This window comes from Lampetra planeri, chromosome 37, assembly GCF_965212315.1.
Source record: "Lampetra planeri chromosome 37, kcLamPlan1.2.h2, whole genome shotgun sequence".
In the NCBI taxonomy this organism is placed as follows: Eukaryota; Metazoa; Chordata; class Hyperoartia; order Petromyzontiformes; family Petromyzontidae; genus Lampetra; species Lampetra planeri.
This window is the reverse complement of record NC_136143.1, coordinates 5,506,321-5,522,815: the sequence shown is the minus strand read 5'-3', so window position 1 is coordinate 5,522,815 and position 16,495 is coordinate 5,506,321. Positions and strand designations below refer to the sequence as shown.

The 16,495-nt window shown below is 49.6% G+C and overlaps 1 protein-coding gene across 2 annotated transcripts in view; it reads right to left on the bottom strand.

Annotated features, from left to right (window-relative positions):
- The window catches only part of LOC144730968 (breakpoint cluster region protein-like), a 126,689-nt gene that overhangs the window by 58,886 nt on the left and 51,308 nt on the right, over positions 1–16,495 (bottom strand). For both annotated transcript variants that reach the window (XM_078611863.1, XM_078611864.1), the window contains 8 exons: positions 16,274–16,378; positions 14,930–15,115; positions 9,934–10,041; positions 7,330–7,390; positions 6,336–6,388; positions 5,092–5,226; positions 3,719–3,840; positions 3,036–3,204 (listed from right to left, as the gene is read on the bottom strand). In XM_078611863.1, the coding sequence (XP_078467989.1) occupies positions 3,036–3,204; positions 3,719–3,840; positions 5,092–5,226; positions 6,336–6,388; positions 7,330–7,390; positions 9,934–10,041; positions 14,930–15,115; positions 16,274–16,378 (939 nt within the window). The remainder of the gene's footprint in view (positions 1–3,035; positions 3,205–3,718; positions 3,841–5,091; positions 5,227–6,335; positions 6,389–7,329; positions 7,391–9,933; positions 10,042–14,929; positions 15,116–16,273; positions 16,379–16,495) is intronic.

Genomic DNA, 16,495 nt, shown 5'->3' with positions numbered 1-16,495 from the left:
AAAGTTGTAGGTTCGAATCCAGGGCCGAGGGGTCGACTTAGCGGAGACCCTTCCGCCAGCAGTTGCATGAGCAAGAAACTGCAGGGCTAAGTCTTGATTTGTTTATTTTAAACCAGACACCTATATAGCAAAGCCATCAGTAAGTTGTTCTACTTTTTGGCTGTGGCTGCCACCCTAGGAATGTGAAATTCCCATCACTGGCCAACGGCCATCAGAGTTAATGCGCTCCAGCCCGCACTTCGTGTGAGAAGCCAAAACTTTTTTGGAATGAGATAAAAAAAAGAATGACCAACTACACACTAAAACGTTCTTCATCTGCTGTGTTAGGCTACGAAATAAAACCATACCTGCTACTCTTCCATCTTTTAGAGCGCTTAATTGTATCTCTGCAAATGCACCTTTGTTACCTCTGCCCAACACGTGGCCAAACCATATAATTCTCACCCACTCCCTTACGTTCTCGATAATACGACTCATCCCCCGCTGATGTATGCATGTTGAACTTCTTTCGCACCCGTAAGAGGTTTTTTTTATTTAGATCGCGTAAATATTTAAATGTGTCGTTGAACCCGCCACCACCCGACACAGCCAACTAGTAAGGGTTGTCACGTAAACAGTACATGCCAATTCATCACTAGTACAGCACACCGCTGTGTTGGAGAGCCAAGCAACAATATTTACAATCTGAGTACGACGTTTCGCCAGCAATTACAACTAGCTTCATCAGGCGACAGCCAGAATTGTGGAGAAGTCCACCCGTTTCGTTCCTTATATAGAGGCGTAGATGTGGTGACCACACTTCTGCACTCTAGCGCAACTGCGCTAATCGGAGGTATTCGCAACATCCATCTAAGCACTCACCTTCCGTTCCTTCAAGCCACTCTTTATTTATTGAAGCAAATAACCCCACCGGGGATTGAACACAGCAGCGTCGCTCCCAAATGCGAAACCCTCGCAGGACCCTCCTTCAAAAGGTTCCCGACGTTCGGCGAGTCTTTCCGACGTAAAAACAACGGCGAGCGATTCCAAGTCCTCCGTTGGCCGCGAGTGCCCTCTACTGGTACGTGACCTCTACTGGTATGTGACCTCTACTGGTACGTGACCCTCCCCCTCTCCACTGGCACCGATGTACCCTCGGTACACGGTAACGGATGGGCTCACGGCTGGCCAGACAATTAATGCGAGCGATACCGTGGACAAATGCCTCACTCTCCTCTCCGAACACCGACCGTGACCCTCGCAGTTGCCGTGATGGACTCTCACATATGCCGTGCCCTACGTTTGCACGATCGCGTGAAGTGTGGGATCTCTGGAACGCCTCTCCATCACGGCAACATCTGATCGGCCGTCCCAGACACTCGTGGGTTCGTATTTTGGCCCGCCATCGAAGAAAGACGGTCACTGTATCGCGCGCTTTCAGGTGCACCTCTTCGGCCGTCTGGAACGCTCTTCCTTCCGATATTAGGAAGCCGCTGGAGCTATGCACTTTTAAATCATCTAGATTTAAAACTCATTTCATTAGAACTGCTTTTTTGTGTTTAGTTCATTTTCATTGTCCTTCCCCCTACGTATCACGGTTGGCTACGTAGGGTTCGAATGAAGTTGAACATACGTACGTACATCTGTCGTGATGCTGGCCTACTACCCCTGCGGAGGCCTCCGTCTACAACGCGGTGGAACGCGGTGGACACGGCGCAACGAACCTTCATCATCTACGCGTCCCTGACGATGATTACGAGCCGAGTACAACACCGACGCAGAGGTGCATTAAAGACGGTGGTAATTACTTCCAAACCTGGGCGAAAGGCTTTTGAGCAGCAGCGACTGCGTTTTAATGAAGGGAAAAATTACACTAATTGTACATTTCCGCCGCACTTTAATTAAGTCATTATGTAAACGGCAGCGACGAGTTTGTTATGGTGTGTCTGTCGTAATAATAGCTACCTTTGCTGTACCGGGGAAATAATGAGCAACAGAATCCGTGCGCGATTAAAGGAACGGCAATTGAAGAGCTGAGACAGATTTGTTTAATCTCCATAGAGGAAATAAAGTACCGGTTCACCTTCCCACCGACAGGCCATCCAAGAACGATGTTTTCCCCACGTGAGTTTTCTTAAAAGGTTAATGAAGCAAAACCGTGGACTAGTTTTGACTTTTACGGTGAAACTCGGTGAAATCAAAACGTGGCAGATGTGGGTTTTAGGCGGTCGGTTAACAGCCCTGGCCACCGGGCGAGGAGAGACTGGAAGGATTTGATCTACAGGGTCAGAGACACACTCAGATCCATGATGTATGAAGCCAAAGGCATCTGGCATTCATCAGAAGATGTTTTTTTATTAAAATAAGTGTACAAAAATCCTCTTACTCGCAGCCCCATTACCCATGACCCCTATTATCCGTGGCAGCTGTAGGGTCCATGCAAACCCCTATTATCCATGCCCCCTTTATTTATATTATTGCTAGATTACAAGCATTTTTTCCCATCCCACAGATTGAAATGGCTTCCTAATATCTGCCCATTTTTCACCCATGAGTGGAGTCACGCTGCAAATTTTACCATACATATGCACATTTATCAGCGGGTCTACGCCAGCACCGTTTCCTGGCATGCACTGCTGAGAAAATAAACGACTCATCTTGTCAGCAGTTTTTCATGGACAAGTGGAGCAAATTCTACTGCAGTTGCCCAAATCCGAACACGTCTGCTCGTTGCTCCCCCTACAGAAGGTAAAATGGGATGGCAACTACCAATCTATTAAAACTAAACGAAATATTTTAATTGTACCAGGTAAGGCTCACTGACCTGGCCACGGAGAGAGACACGCCAACTCCAAACACACAGGCGTCGGGGTCGGGATCGAATCTACGACCTCCTGCATACCAGGCGAGGGAGTCAACATCTCGCCACCGTGGCTATCAAGTCAGAGAAGGAGGTTGTTCGACCCATCCTAGGTCACGTGCGGTCGTCTGGTGCACTGGCTCGTGGCACTCGTGGCTCGCGAACCAGCGGAGGGCGGCGTGAGTGCTCCCCGTACCTTCTCTCGCGTGATCTCGCTCTTGATCTGCGAGATCTTGCCCTTCATCGCCTCCAGCTCCTCCTCCGTGGCCACGTGGATGGGGGGGCTGCTCTCCGTCTCGTCCACCGGCACGAAGCTCAGATCCACCAGCGGCAGGTACCACTTGCACTCGTAGGTCTGCTGCTTCCTGGCGGTCGCACGAGGAGAGGGCGGCGGTGGCGCGGTGAGCCGGAGCAATGCTCATCCGCAAGCTCCCGAGCGTAGCGCCAGAGTTTTGCGCCGTTTCACGCTTCTATGTACGTGTGTACGTACGTTGAAATTCTTTCGCACCGTACGTAGCCTAACCGTGCTGATCGGTTGGCTCCGACTAACATGATTCAAATCGGCACTTAACTGAAAATCATCATTATCATCAGCAGCAGCCATTATCAATCCACTGTTGGATGAAGGTCTCCCCAAGATGTTGCCATCTTTCCCGGTCCTGTGACGTAATGATCCACCAAACGGCTGCAAACCGCCGATTTGGTCCTTCCACTGTCGTTATTGCTGACCACCAGCGACATTTCAATGAGGGGTGGGGTGAGGGGCTGGGGGGGAGTGGCAACGCGGTGGTTTGCACACTGCGACGTGAAGCTGGCAAAACCCGCGTTTCGATTGCTGTGGCCGCCACGGCGGCTAACGTCACACGCCAGAGCCCTCACCCCGAGATCTGCTTCTTGAGCTTGGTGCAGAGGAGCAGTTTGTCGAAGAGGAACACGTGACGCAGCTTGCGGGAGCACTCCACGAGCTCCACCAGGAAGCCGTCGCGCAGCATGGAGTAGCCCTGCACGACAGCGGCGCGGCCTCGTTAGAATAACGACACGGGGCAGACAGGAGAGGTGAGGATGGCTGAGGGCAGGGGTCCCGAACCCCAGGGCCGCGGATCGGTACCGGTCCGTGGCCTGTTAGGAACCGGGCCGCACAGTAGCAGGAGGTGAGAGCGGTGAGTCCGCGCGTGGCCCGCCCCAATTATTTTATTATTTACCACTTCCATCCGCGCCTCTTTCCCGCACTGCGCACTTGTCTCAGTCACAGTGTTAGTAAGCCCACAAGCTGCTAACCCCTAGTAGCCACAATGAGTAAAAAACAAACGTCGCTGGAGAGCTTCTTTGAAAAGGGGGAAGGACCCAATGATGACCCCCCCCCGCCCCCCCACCCCCGGTCCGTGAAAAAATTGTCTTCCACGAAACCGGTCCCGGTCCCTGGTGCCAAAAAGTTTGGGGACCGCTGGGTTAGGGGACGGCTGGGGAAGGGGAATAGGAGAGGTGGGGAAGAGGGTGGGGAGAGAAGGGGAGGCGATAGTAGAGGTGAGATTCAAGTTTATTTGTTCAACTAAGGTGAGAACTAGAGACCAGGATGGTCTCATTGCAAGCGTGACCAGGGCAAACAAAACTGTCAAAAGAGCAATTGAAGCACACCAATGACGCCAACAGAAATCAGAGCAAAACCAACTGAGTTGGAGGAGAAATTGAGAATACCACGCGAACAAACGTCGACATTAAATAAAATACATTTCCCGCAATAAAAATTTGTCTGTGAAAAAATACTGCTCAAGCGGTCGGGCGGGAATAGGAGAGGTGGGGACCAGAGCACAGGGCAAGCGGCTCCCTCTGAGCAACATATTATTCTTCTTGGTTCTTTCGGTAAAGTCACGTAGAAGGGAAATAATAAAATAATAAAAATAAAACATAATAAAATACAATTCTCACGACGTTTCGGCCACAACGCAAGCAGCCGTCCTCAGGTGCAGACCAGGTCTGTCGGGGAGACAGCGTCTGAAAGTCTGAAAACGCTGTCTCCCCGACAGACCTGGTCTTCACCTGAGGACGGCTGCTTGCGTTGTGGCCGAAACGTCGTGAGAATTATTTTATTATGTTATATTTATTTTATTTTATTATTTCCCTTCTACGTGACTTTACCGAAAGAACCAAGAAGATGAATCCCTGCAGTCACGAAAGCTTTAAATCGAAATTCAACATTTGATTAGCGAGCGACGCTGAGAGGCGTAACCGGTAGCGCGGGGGCGGCTACTCACCTCTCCCCTGCGCAGATTCGCTCGATGCGACGTCACCTCGGCGTTGAGGTGGGAGAGGAAGTTCTGGGAGATGCGCAGCGCCTCCTCCAGGGCCGGGTAGTCGTTGTGCGACCGCGGCGTGTGCTTCAGCAGGTCCTGCTCGCGACGATTCACCGTGGTGGCAGAAGACGTAGCGGCTACACTTAACTGATGACGATGATGATGGTGGTGATAACGATAGCAGCAAAACCCGGCGCCGTGTGCTGCGATTTACACATTTATTTGACGGCAGCACCCCGCTTAAAATGGACCTGAGGTGGAATCTGTCACAATAATAGCGTAGCTCATTCTTCATGAAAATTAAGTAAATCTGTGAAATAGGCTGTCATGAGAATAAATATTAAGGAGATGTGTTTGGTTCTTCCTCTTCACGAGGGACCTGCACTTTTCATCAGCGCTATGGATTTGAAAAAAAAAAACACTCTCATTCAAAGAAACAACACGTAATCTGATTTTTTTTTATGAATCGCAAACCCCGTATGAGCGAGATATCCTTAAGTAAACAAATCAAGAGATTCGCAAGTGAAATTATTATTTCCATGCCCCTTCCTTTGCCATATCTAAAGGGTGACGTGTAGCATCACTTACTGGACATCTGTGAAAAAGAGCTTCATGGCTCATCAGATTCTTCCAGTCTAAAATAAAGATTTTGATCCTGATGATTCTGATCACTAAATCTCTGGCTTTCCAGTGATAAAAAAAAGTAAAGATGCAGTGCCCTGCAACTGCTTATTCAGGCCACTGCTGGCAGAAGGGCCACCCGCCCCCCTTCCCCGCCAGGACGAACTCTCGTCTCCTCTTCCAACGCGTTGGAAGAGCTCGAAGCGTACCCAACATTTTACCCAACACCGCACACGGCCTACCGATTGACTAACTCTGGTGTAGCCATCTATCCTGCAGGGTGCACGCATGTATGTTGAACTTCTTTCACACCAACCGCGTGAATCCGTGGTGTGGCGGCGAAGGGTGGATAGAGGCAGCGGGGTCGGTGAAAAACTTGCACCGTTTGCTTCAACTGGCGCGCCAGGAGACGGAACAGATCCGCCAACGTCTGGATTTCAAATCCCCGTGTACGAACCGTTACGCCGCGTCAGCTCGGCGTTGCGAGGTCGTGGGATTCGCGCGCGTTTACGCGATGAACAAATCCAACGCGGTGTCTCGCGGGTTTCCCTCCGCAGGGTGTCTGCGTCACGAGTGCTACTCACGTGCAGGACGAGCGTGCTGCGCATGACTTTGTCCACGGGCTTGTACAGGAGCGCTGCCGGGGAAACACGCGCACGACACAACGACCATTGTGACCGACGGGATGGGAAACACGGCGGTGTAAACGAGGGCTCCCACGACTGGCGGGCCAGCTGGCCACGTCGCCCGCGGACGGGGCCTGTGGAGTGGCCCGCCGAGCGACATGGCTCACTGGAATATGCGCCTTGCCGAGGTACAAAGAGAGGCGGATTAGCGAGGTGAAAGCGAGAGCTAAACGAGAGATTGAGAGAGCCGTAGGACGAGGAATAAGGGGTTTATTGTTAATTGGTTTTTTACCCTTCTATCTGGCAACAAAACTGACAGATAGAAGGGTAAAAAACCAATTATCTTATTTTTTACTGGTAAATGAGGTTCCAATGGTGTAAATGCTTACCCCGAGCTCTCATACTCTGATGGTGCATTGTCTTTGAGTTGTGCGCCTTTTGGCGTCATCTTGTCCAACTCATGTGAGACTAGCTATCGTGCTGTGACCGTACCACCTGAAGACGGAAGCTTGTGTTGCCTCCGAAACGTCGTGATTTTTATTTTATTTTTATTCTACTTTTATTAATTTTAATTTTTTACCTACGTGACTTTACCAAAAAAACCTAAGAATATGAATATCTAAGGAAAGCTGTCTCGGGTGTGGACCAATCAACTTCAAGGACAGAGCATACATTATCAGAGTTGTGTTTTTTGTTTGCATTATGACTGAAGGGGTTTATTGATAAGAAAAAGCGAGACGAGAGAGGCGAGAGAGAGGCCTGGAGGTACGCGCTCGACGTCACGACGTCTGTACGTGCCGCAAGACGTCATGTCACGTCGGTCGCTGGCGCACACTCACGTGATCATCCAGCCTGCCGGATCAGAACGCGGGTCTGCAGCTTGGGGCTAGACTCACGTCTGGACATAAAAGCCTGAAACACAGACTACCTCCCGAGTCCCTCGCTGTGATACCTTCCAGAGACGATGCGCCTGCTTGCTCTTTGGATCCAGAAGAGCTCTTCACCTTTAACCTCTGCATTAAAAAAAATAACAAGACACGAGACGTATGGAGTTGAATGCGTGCACAGCGTATACACGTACAAGAGTGGGGAGCGGTGGCGCAGCGGTTTGCGTGCTACGCCCTACGAACCCCGGCAACCCGAGGACAATCCGCACTCAAAGCCAACGTCGGTGACGAATATCCGAACCGGTCTTAGGTCTCCCCTAGATCGAGTCAGCCGTCAATGAATGAGTGGTGCGGTGTGTAAGCATCAGCACTGGAGAAACAAAAGTGGCCGGGACGTGGTGCTGGCCACCCACCCCCTTTATGTATTGTGCTGGCCTTAACTACGATGACTATTTGTTTTATTTTACTAGGGTAAGGCCCACTGAGCTGTGTAGCTCTTGTTCAGAAGCGACCTGGCCACAAATGATAGCTCAACGAAGTGGCTTATCACGTGGACATTTATAGTAGCCAAATACTCTAAAAAGTACGTTGATTCTAAACGTGGAGGAGAAAACCCGGAGGACCCTGAGAAAAATCCACACTACCACGGGGAGAACATGCAAACCCCAAATATACAACAGGCGTCAGGGTTGGGATCAAACCCATGACCTCCGCTGCCTCCGTTTGTCTTGGATAACAAGGGGTGGAGTGGTTGTGGCACAGTAATTGGCACAGAATCCCGTGATCCGAGTTTCATTACCGTCAAGGGCCAACATTAACGACAAGCATCTGAACCAGAATTCGGCCTCTCATTGGTCAACTCAACCTCAACTCAGCCTCAAACAGAGGTCGCAATTGGGTACCCGATACCCGTACCCTACCCAATACCCAGCTACCCGTACTCGGCCGGGTACGGGTACCCGTTTGCGACCCTGGTGCGGCCGGGTACGGGTACGGGTAGGCCGTGAGTCACTGGTGAGTAACCATTTGTCACTCATTTCCCAACGTCTTGTCTCTTCTCACAATTCAAGTTCCTAGAATCAACCCACCCACGCCTGAAACATGGCTTCATCCCAGAGGTCGCAATCGGGTACCCGTACCCGTACCCTACCCGATACCCAGCCGGGTACGAGTAGCCGGGTATCGGGTAGGGTACGGGTACGGGTACCCGTTTGCGACCCTGGTGCGGCCGGGTACGGGTACGGGTAAGGAATCAAAACCCGTTTGCGACCTCTGGCCTCAACGCAAGCGTGTGATCATCGGCAGTGGGGGGACGAAGGCGACCGGCAACAGTGTTGTACAAATCACCGCGATGGCCTTCGGAAACGCTCACTAACAGCGCTCGCCCCAACAGGCTGGTGAAGACTACGGAGGATATTTTGTCTCCGTCTGGTACAATGGAGGAAAGCTGCTCGAAATACAAACGCTGTGCTCTACTCCCCACTGTTTAATCCCATTTACACACTCCTATTAGGCCATTTAGCACAGTCACACTGCAGGAACCTACAAAACGCAAGGTCTGTAATGCAAAAAGCAAATAGTCCTAAATGCAAATGCAGCTTTTAATAAGGCTTGCCCTGTGAAATTGGATTAAGCGTTAACAAGGCAATCCCTCTATTTAATGCTGACATTAACAATGTATGTCAGGATTAGGGTAAGTGCCAGGACTGGTAAAGGTTAAGACTTGGGCTCTAAGAGAGAGATTTGGTGCTAGCCTCATTAAAATCGAGTCAGATGTGTTACAAGGTCACTTTAAACAACAGGACCAAAAATCACGCATACATATGCGTTGATCGTGTAACTCTATCCAACATGTGTTTGTTCCTGGAAAGGTATCCCGACTATTATCGACAACGAGATGATGCCACGCGCACGGCAAAATTACGGCACGTGTCGCTGTTTTTTTTCTTTCTCCCAGCACTGGTTTTTATCTCCCACATTTTTGGAATCACTTCTATAAATTGTGACCGTTTCCTCCAGGGCAAGTTCCTGATAACGACGCATCTTTCCATCTTTACGAGAGCCATCGTGTTACCGTGTTACAGACAAGACAGACGAATGGATGGACGGACAAAGCTGATGCATTAATGCTTTTGTAATAAACCTCTTGGAGACGGCTTGTGGAATCGGTCCTTTTATTTCACTTCTTCAGTTCACAAACACTCCCCGTTGCTGGCAGGCAACGGGAAGCGGGCAGACAGCCCACAAGAGACGCACCGCCACGTGGCACCCGGAGCCCCGCTCGCGCGTGGCCTCTCTCTCTCTCTCTTCGTTCCGTGTCTGACCACGTTTCTCTGATCTCTCCCCTTTTTTAACGCCTGGGTCACGTGGTACCCTCCAGCCAATCCTTAATAGCCTGCGCCGAATGTTACAGATTCCCCATCAACTCCCGGGACCACGCCCCTGACTTGTCTTCCCATTGGCTGAGGCCAAGACCAGCAGAACCAATCACCCTAGCTGACATCCCGTGATCACGCCGAGGCCATGCTCCCAGGCTCTCCCCCATTGGCTGTAAAGCGGGACCGGCAGAGCCGATCACCACGTGAGCCGAACATAGGCCCTTATTACACTTTCACAAGCGTCGTGGGAAAACGTAAAAAAGTGCCACTCTTTTGCAGCTTCCGCCAAACCTCTGAAATCTTGGCGAACTGAGCGTCCGCGCTGCTGCACTTATCGGCCATCTCCACCGCAGTCTTGTAGTTGTCCACGAACTTCTTGTAGTAGTCAAGGTGGTTGGCCTGGACAAAAAAAAAAACACAAACACAGATGGTTCATATTTGCGAGAGCATGGTTCCTTCGATCGCGTTTCAACATTGTTGACCTCATATGTCGTGAATTCATCAATCTGCTCGGCATGACCATTTCATCTGCCTTGTGGAATGGCTTTCAGAAATGATAATCAAGATTTGTTGATGAATCTTGGCTTTATTTTTTGAGCCAAAGCCATCTTTCCCTTGGGGTGCTGCAGTAGCGAAATGTTATCTCCCTCGCCTGGTATGCAGGAGGTCGTGGGTTCGATCCTGGACCTTGAAAATGCCCGATGCATATTTGGAGTTTGCGTGATTTGTCTCCCTGTGGTGGTCGCATGGGTTGTTCTCCGGCTCCTCCAGTTTTGGGCCCTCCATATTTACAAAACGCACATTTAAATTATTTGGCTGCTTCTATAAATTCCCACGTGTGATGGTAAAAGCCACATCAATGAACTATCATTTGTGGCCGGTCGCCTCTTAAAAAAGAAGAATGGCACAAATAACAAATGTACTAAATTATTACCATTCAGGCTCTGTCAAATAATCAAACTCAGCCCACCGTGGTTTTTTATCGCAACTTGCCAACTACTTGCCGCACATCAGGGAAACTTTAGCTGTTGCACTCAGAATTTTCGTGGTCATTATTTTTTTTTCAAAAGAAACGTCAGCCGACAGATGCCGTTAGTTGTTGCTCGCCCAGTTTATAGTCGCACAATCGCCGGAGAAGGAGCAAAGTGGTTTTTGTTGTTTGGAGAAAAGAACGTGAACCCGCAGGCTTGAGGTCAGCTCGCGTGCCACGAAACACCACTCACACCCCACCTTACTGCCCCCCCTCCGCTTCCTGCACCGGTTCTGCATGAAACAGAAAAATAATATTCAGTGTGTCAACTTACTTTGTTCCCGTCCTCATCTGAACCCAGGTTTCAGAAATACGCGTGGCGTCGTAACGCGACAGGGTCTCTTTTTTTGGTTGAAAACTCTTCTGCCGAGGCGATTTTAGCCTCTTGCCGTTGGGGGCGTAAGAACAACGGAGAATTTTTGTTGTTGTTACAATAACTATAACAATTAAGAACGGAATGAGTCTTCTTGGTTCTTACGGTAAAGTCACGTAGAAGGAAAATAATAATAAAACAATAAAAGTAAAACATAATAAAATACAATTCTCACGACGTTTCGGCCACAACGCAAGCAGCCGTCCTCAGGTGAAGAACAGGTCAGACGCTGTCTTTCCGACAGACCTGTTCTTCACCTGAGGACGGCTGCTTGCGTTGTGGCCGAAACGTCGTGAGAATTATTTTATTATGTTTTATTTTTATTATTTTATTATTTCCCTTCTACGTGACTTTACCGAAAGAGCCAAGAAGATGAATCCCTGCAGTCACGAAAGCTTTAAATCGAAACGGAATGAGTGTTGCATTTTTGAAGTGCTGAATGCTATGCTCGAGTTTGATTCCCGGCCACGGCTAATGTCAGTGGGCAAAGTGAGCTCTGAACCAGCGCTCGTCGCCCCGTGCCTTCCTTTGTCCACTTGTGGCTCAGTTCAAATGCCCTTTTCAAATTGGTTACTCCGCCTGTTCCAGTGAACACCTTGGATCGAGCGAACTCTCCTCCCGGTGCTCGAGTGGTTCTTGTGTTGCGGAGGTAACAGCGAGTTTAACACGTAGGCTTTCGCGACCAATATTATTCATAATTAACGTTTTGGGGTTTAGATCGCGTTATTTATAAATGTGTCGTAACCCTCCACGACCCGACACGGCCAATTAGTAAAAAAGTGTCACGTTGACAAAAGACAAATAGTTCACTGCTTTAGCCCACCGGTGTGTTGAAGCGTGAAACCAAGCGCGTTGGTGAAGGAAAAATGCGTTGGGGGAGGGGGGGATGCTTATTCAATTATTGTCATGATTCTTTTCCACGAAGGTTTTTTTCTGGGTTAGATTGCGTAAATATAAATGTGTCGCTAAACCCGCTAGCACCCGACACCGCCAATTAGTAAGGTGTGCCACGTGAACAAAGACGTCACAACGAGTTACTATTTCAGCACACCGGTGTGTTGGAAAGTAAACCCACAACATTGACAATTTGTGTACGACATTTATCAGGCAATTAGCCAGAATTGTGAAGAAGTCTTCCCCTTTTCGGTCTTAAATAGAGTAAAGGTGATGGCATCACTGTGAGCTTATCAGGTGCGAAGACCACAGGAGATATTTTAATGTACTTTAAGTCCCAGGGTTGCGAAGAACCGACTTAGGGAAATCCGACTTGACAGAAATGCTCCCATAAATCACGACAAAAAAATCAAGATGCGGATATTTTTTGCGTTAGTTACGTAAGCGCAAGTAGTGCAACGCAGTGAGGTTGCGAATACCGCGGAGCGAGGCGTAAGGTGGGCCACCTTACGCCTTCACCGAGCCTGAGGTTCACTAGGATTAAGGTAAGTATATTTTTTTGTAGTATTACATAATTCTTTTGCTTTTGTAGCATTATGTATTTGTTTGTTTTCCGTGCCTATAACTATCTTTTTCCCCATGTTTCTATTGCAAGTTTTCTTCATTTGAGTTATTTACTGTATGTAATTTATTTAACACAATTACACTTCGATGGCTTCTGGTCTCAGCCAACAGCGATCGAAGAAGCCTGGGCCTAGCCTAATGCACGGTACATGAACATTCGGAAGTGACTTCTTTCTGTTAACAATTAATATTTAAACGTTTCGTGGTATTCATAAACAACTGGATACAGTACATGCTCCATTGGTTTATTTATGGGTGGTTGTAGGGGTAAATATTCGATTAAATGAAATAATAGGAAGTGCAGAGCGTATGTACAGCGATACGATTGACAGAAAACGGATGACAGTGTGATACAGTACGGAGAGAAAAGGAACTAGTAATCGGGTTGGGGAGGCACAACTATTTCCGGCGATGGGATTTTACCATTGATTGTGGAAAAATTATTACATTTCCAAAATATGGAAAGTTACGGTTACGGATCGTTCTCGGGAACCTAACCCTTCCGTAACCCTGGGACTGCCTGTAGTCATATAAATTACAATGGATCATGTTAATCTGAGAATATGCAGTACTTATTAGGCACAAATGTTTCCCATTGTGTCACATCCCGATCGCGAAACTAAAATGGACTCAGCATCTGTTTTGGGTTTTTTGTTTTTACCCACAGCGACTGCTGCGTCACCATTGCCAGCCATATCTCTGCCGGATCAACCTCGCCACCTGACGCACACAACCAACAACTTTTTCCGTCGGTTAACTCTGCAACATGTTTCACTTGCACATGCTGTTCTGGTTTAAGTTCATCGAATCGTCGATTGCCAAGTTCCCGACGTCGCAAAAAGTGGTATAAAAACTGAAGGTTTAAGCGAACACCCGAGTCGGCTGTACATCGTTCTGACCTTTAATTACCCAGGAAAGCCACACCCGAGTCTCCTGACGATTTTTTTTAGGAAGGTCCTACATGGGCATGTGGGAGGAAACTGTAGCAGCCAGAGAAAACCCAGCACTTATTATCGGCACATTGACATCCAATGCATTCGCTCTCAGTCTGATCCAGGTCAAGAGGTCATCGTAGCCAAAGCCGTTGGCGCCATCACACCTCGCCAACGATTCCTACCCTCCGTCAGATGCCGCAGCTGCCGCAGACTGGACGCGCGCCCCCCAGAGGTCGCAACCGGGTACCCGATACCCGTACCCTACCCGATACCCGGCTACCCGTACCCAGCTGGGTACGGGTACCCGTTTGCGACCCTGGTGCGGCCGGGTACGGGTACGGGTAAGGAATCAAAACCCGTTTGCGACCTTTGGCGCCCCCCAAGCTCTGCCCTGACGGTATTGTTCTGCTTAGGGAACTGCACCGCAGATGTGGACGCAGTTTTCCAACTCGTGCGGAACTCTGCGCTTCGCGGAGCCGTACGCGTAGTTTCAAAGTTTCTTTTGCGTAACCAGTGTGAGAAGTCAAGGCAGCAGGATGAGTCTCATTTGCAAGAGTGACCTGGGTCGTGAGTCTGCCAGTAGAGGGCGACAATCGCTGCTGCTCTGTGTGTGTGTCGAATCCCAATTGAGTAATTGGCGGTGTAATTTTTGAAGTTTAACACATGTAGGCTTTTGCGACAATGTTATTCATATTAAAGGTTTTTGGGTTAGATCGCGTAAGTATAAGTATTTGTCACAGATTGACCAGCTCTTGCGAATTGCAAACTCGAAATAAACAACAGCCATCAGGATCGGGACCGAATCCCCAACCTCCTGGATCCCAGGCGAGGGGGCTAACATCTCGCCACACGCAGCACCCTGACTGTCCTTCTCCCGCACTTCCGATTAGCACGATTGGCTGCGTACGGCGCGAAAGCAGTTCAACATACATACATACAATACATACACCCCACTCGTGGTCCCCATTTGGTGGGGCGGCGAGCCCACTCTCCCTCCCTTCTTTAAAACCGGCCAGGTTCGTAGTGTTTTGGCCCTTGTGGCCCACAGTGTTTCTCTGTACCCCCCTCCCTGCGTCGGCGGTTTGTGCTCTGTACCGGGCTCCTATTGAAATCTAACATTCAGTTGAGGGGTGCCGTGGTGGCGAGATGTTATCTCCCTCACCCTTCTTCTTCACCCCACATTTTTCGAATCAACATCGTGTGTTCAGAGTATTTGGCTGCTATAAATGTCCACACGATGTTAAGGCAATTTCGTTGAGCTGTAATTTGTGGCCAGGTGGCTTCTGAAAAAGAGCTACATAGCTCAGTGGCCCTTACCTGGTACAAAAAAAAATAGTTTTAGTAAAAAAAATAGTTTTAGTTAAAAAAACAACAACCGTACATACAACTCCGATCAGTGCAACCAGGCGGACAACGTAAGAAGACCCTGACCAGCTTGAGGAAGAGGTCACCCACGCCCTGCGAGGCGTCGTCCTTCTGCACGCGAGGCCGCAGGCCCTCGTAGAACTCGCGGTGCACAGCGAGGATCTCGGGCAGGCATAAGAAGATGGCGTCGATCTGAACGTTGGTGAGCAGCGGTTGCGACGTCGTGGCGGCCGCCCTCAGCGGTTTCAGCGGCTGGCAGGAGGGGGGGGGCCGAGGGAAAGCCGGGGATGAGGGGGACACAGGAAAGCGAAACGCCAAAAAGATTGGGTTCGCGTCCGAATTTGATTTCGTCGAAGCGGGCGCCGGGGGGGGGGGGGGAACAGAGTCTCGTTTGCGAGAGCGAGCTGGGTTGCCAAAATAATCAATCGATCTTCATTTTACGTGCCAATGTTGCCCCCGGTAAATAAACAAAAGCGGGCAAATTAAATAGAGCGGAGCAGCGAAGGGGATGTAATTTGGAGGATAATAACGCTCGCGCTGTCGGAGAAGTTGAGAACGCTGCCACAAATGTACGTTCATGTTTAAATGACATCTCCTACAATGGAGGTTCGACAATGACAAACTTTAAACCGTCGCTCGGGAAATGAATGATGCAGAAACACGAAAACGCTTCGGGGCGATAATCGCACCGACTTGCAGACAGACATATGTCGAAAACGTTGGGGGATGCGAGTTGAGCGATTGATCACTCGATAATTCTGGGTGGCAACAGGGGCGTAGACACTGAGTGTGCAGACGGTGCGATTGCACCTGGGCCCCAGGGCCAGAGCAGCCCAGGTGAGAGCCATGCCATGTGACTGGATGACAAGCGCGGTTGAGCAGTGGGTGACACTTTGGGTAATGTCAGTGGCATAGCCATTGAGTTGTGCAGGCAGTATAACTGCACCAGGGCCCACGACCCAGAGACAAACACTTTTCTATTTTGTTGATATGCGATAAAACAATATATGCAGGGCATTATAAATCTGTGCTCCTTATTTGGCTAAAGAGGCCTTACTGACCTTCAGAAGTAGTTCTGTGACATCAGCATCCGAGGCCTTTGTCCGACACAGCCACGCACTGCTTGCTAGTTTGCCCTGTTGTGTCTACAATCGTCATTTCAATGACCTGATGCCGATTGGAACATGACGTCATGCTTGTGTGTGTGTGTGCTCTCCTCAAACGAGGATCTGGTGTGACAAAGGCGGCCGGGCGTGATACTGGCCACCCACCCCCTCATGCACCGTGCAGGCCTTCATCAGCGTGCACTCACAGCACTTGTCCTGACAGTCTATTCAGGCTACACGGGTGGGGGGATATTTGTCTCCTGGAGGTGCGCGCGTGTGTTGCGCGCTTTCATCTGGATCTCACCAGCATGAGGCCCTCCAACTGGTTGAGGTAGGTCTCCTCGCTGGCCAGAATGCCAGACAGAACGAGCTTCCTCATGGTCAAAACCTTTTCCTCATCGGCCTCCGCCTGCAACACAAAAAGGCACGCACACACACACACACAAATGTGAAGAAATCCCAGATTTAGCAGCGCACACAGTTTGGGGATAAGTTAGAGTAGCACTTGCCTATTAAGGTCACTATG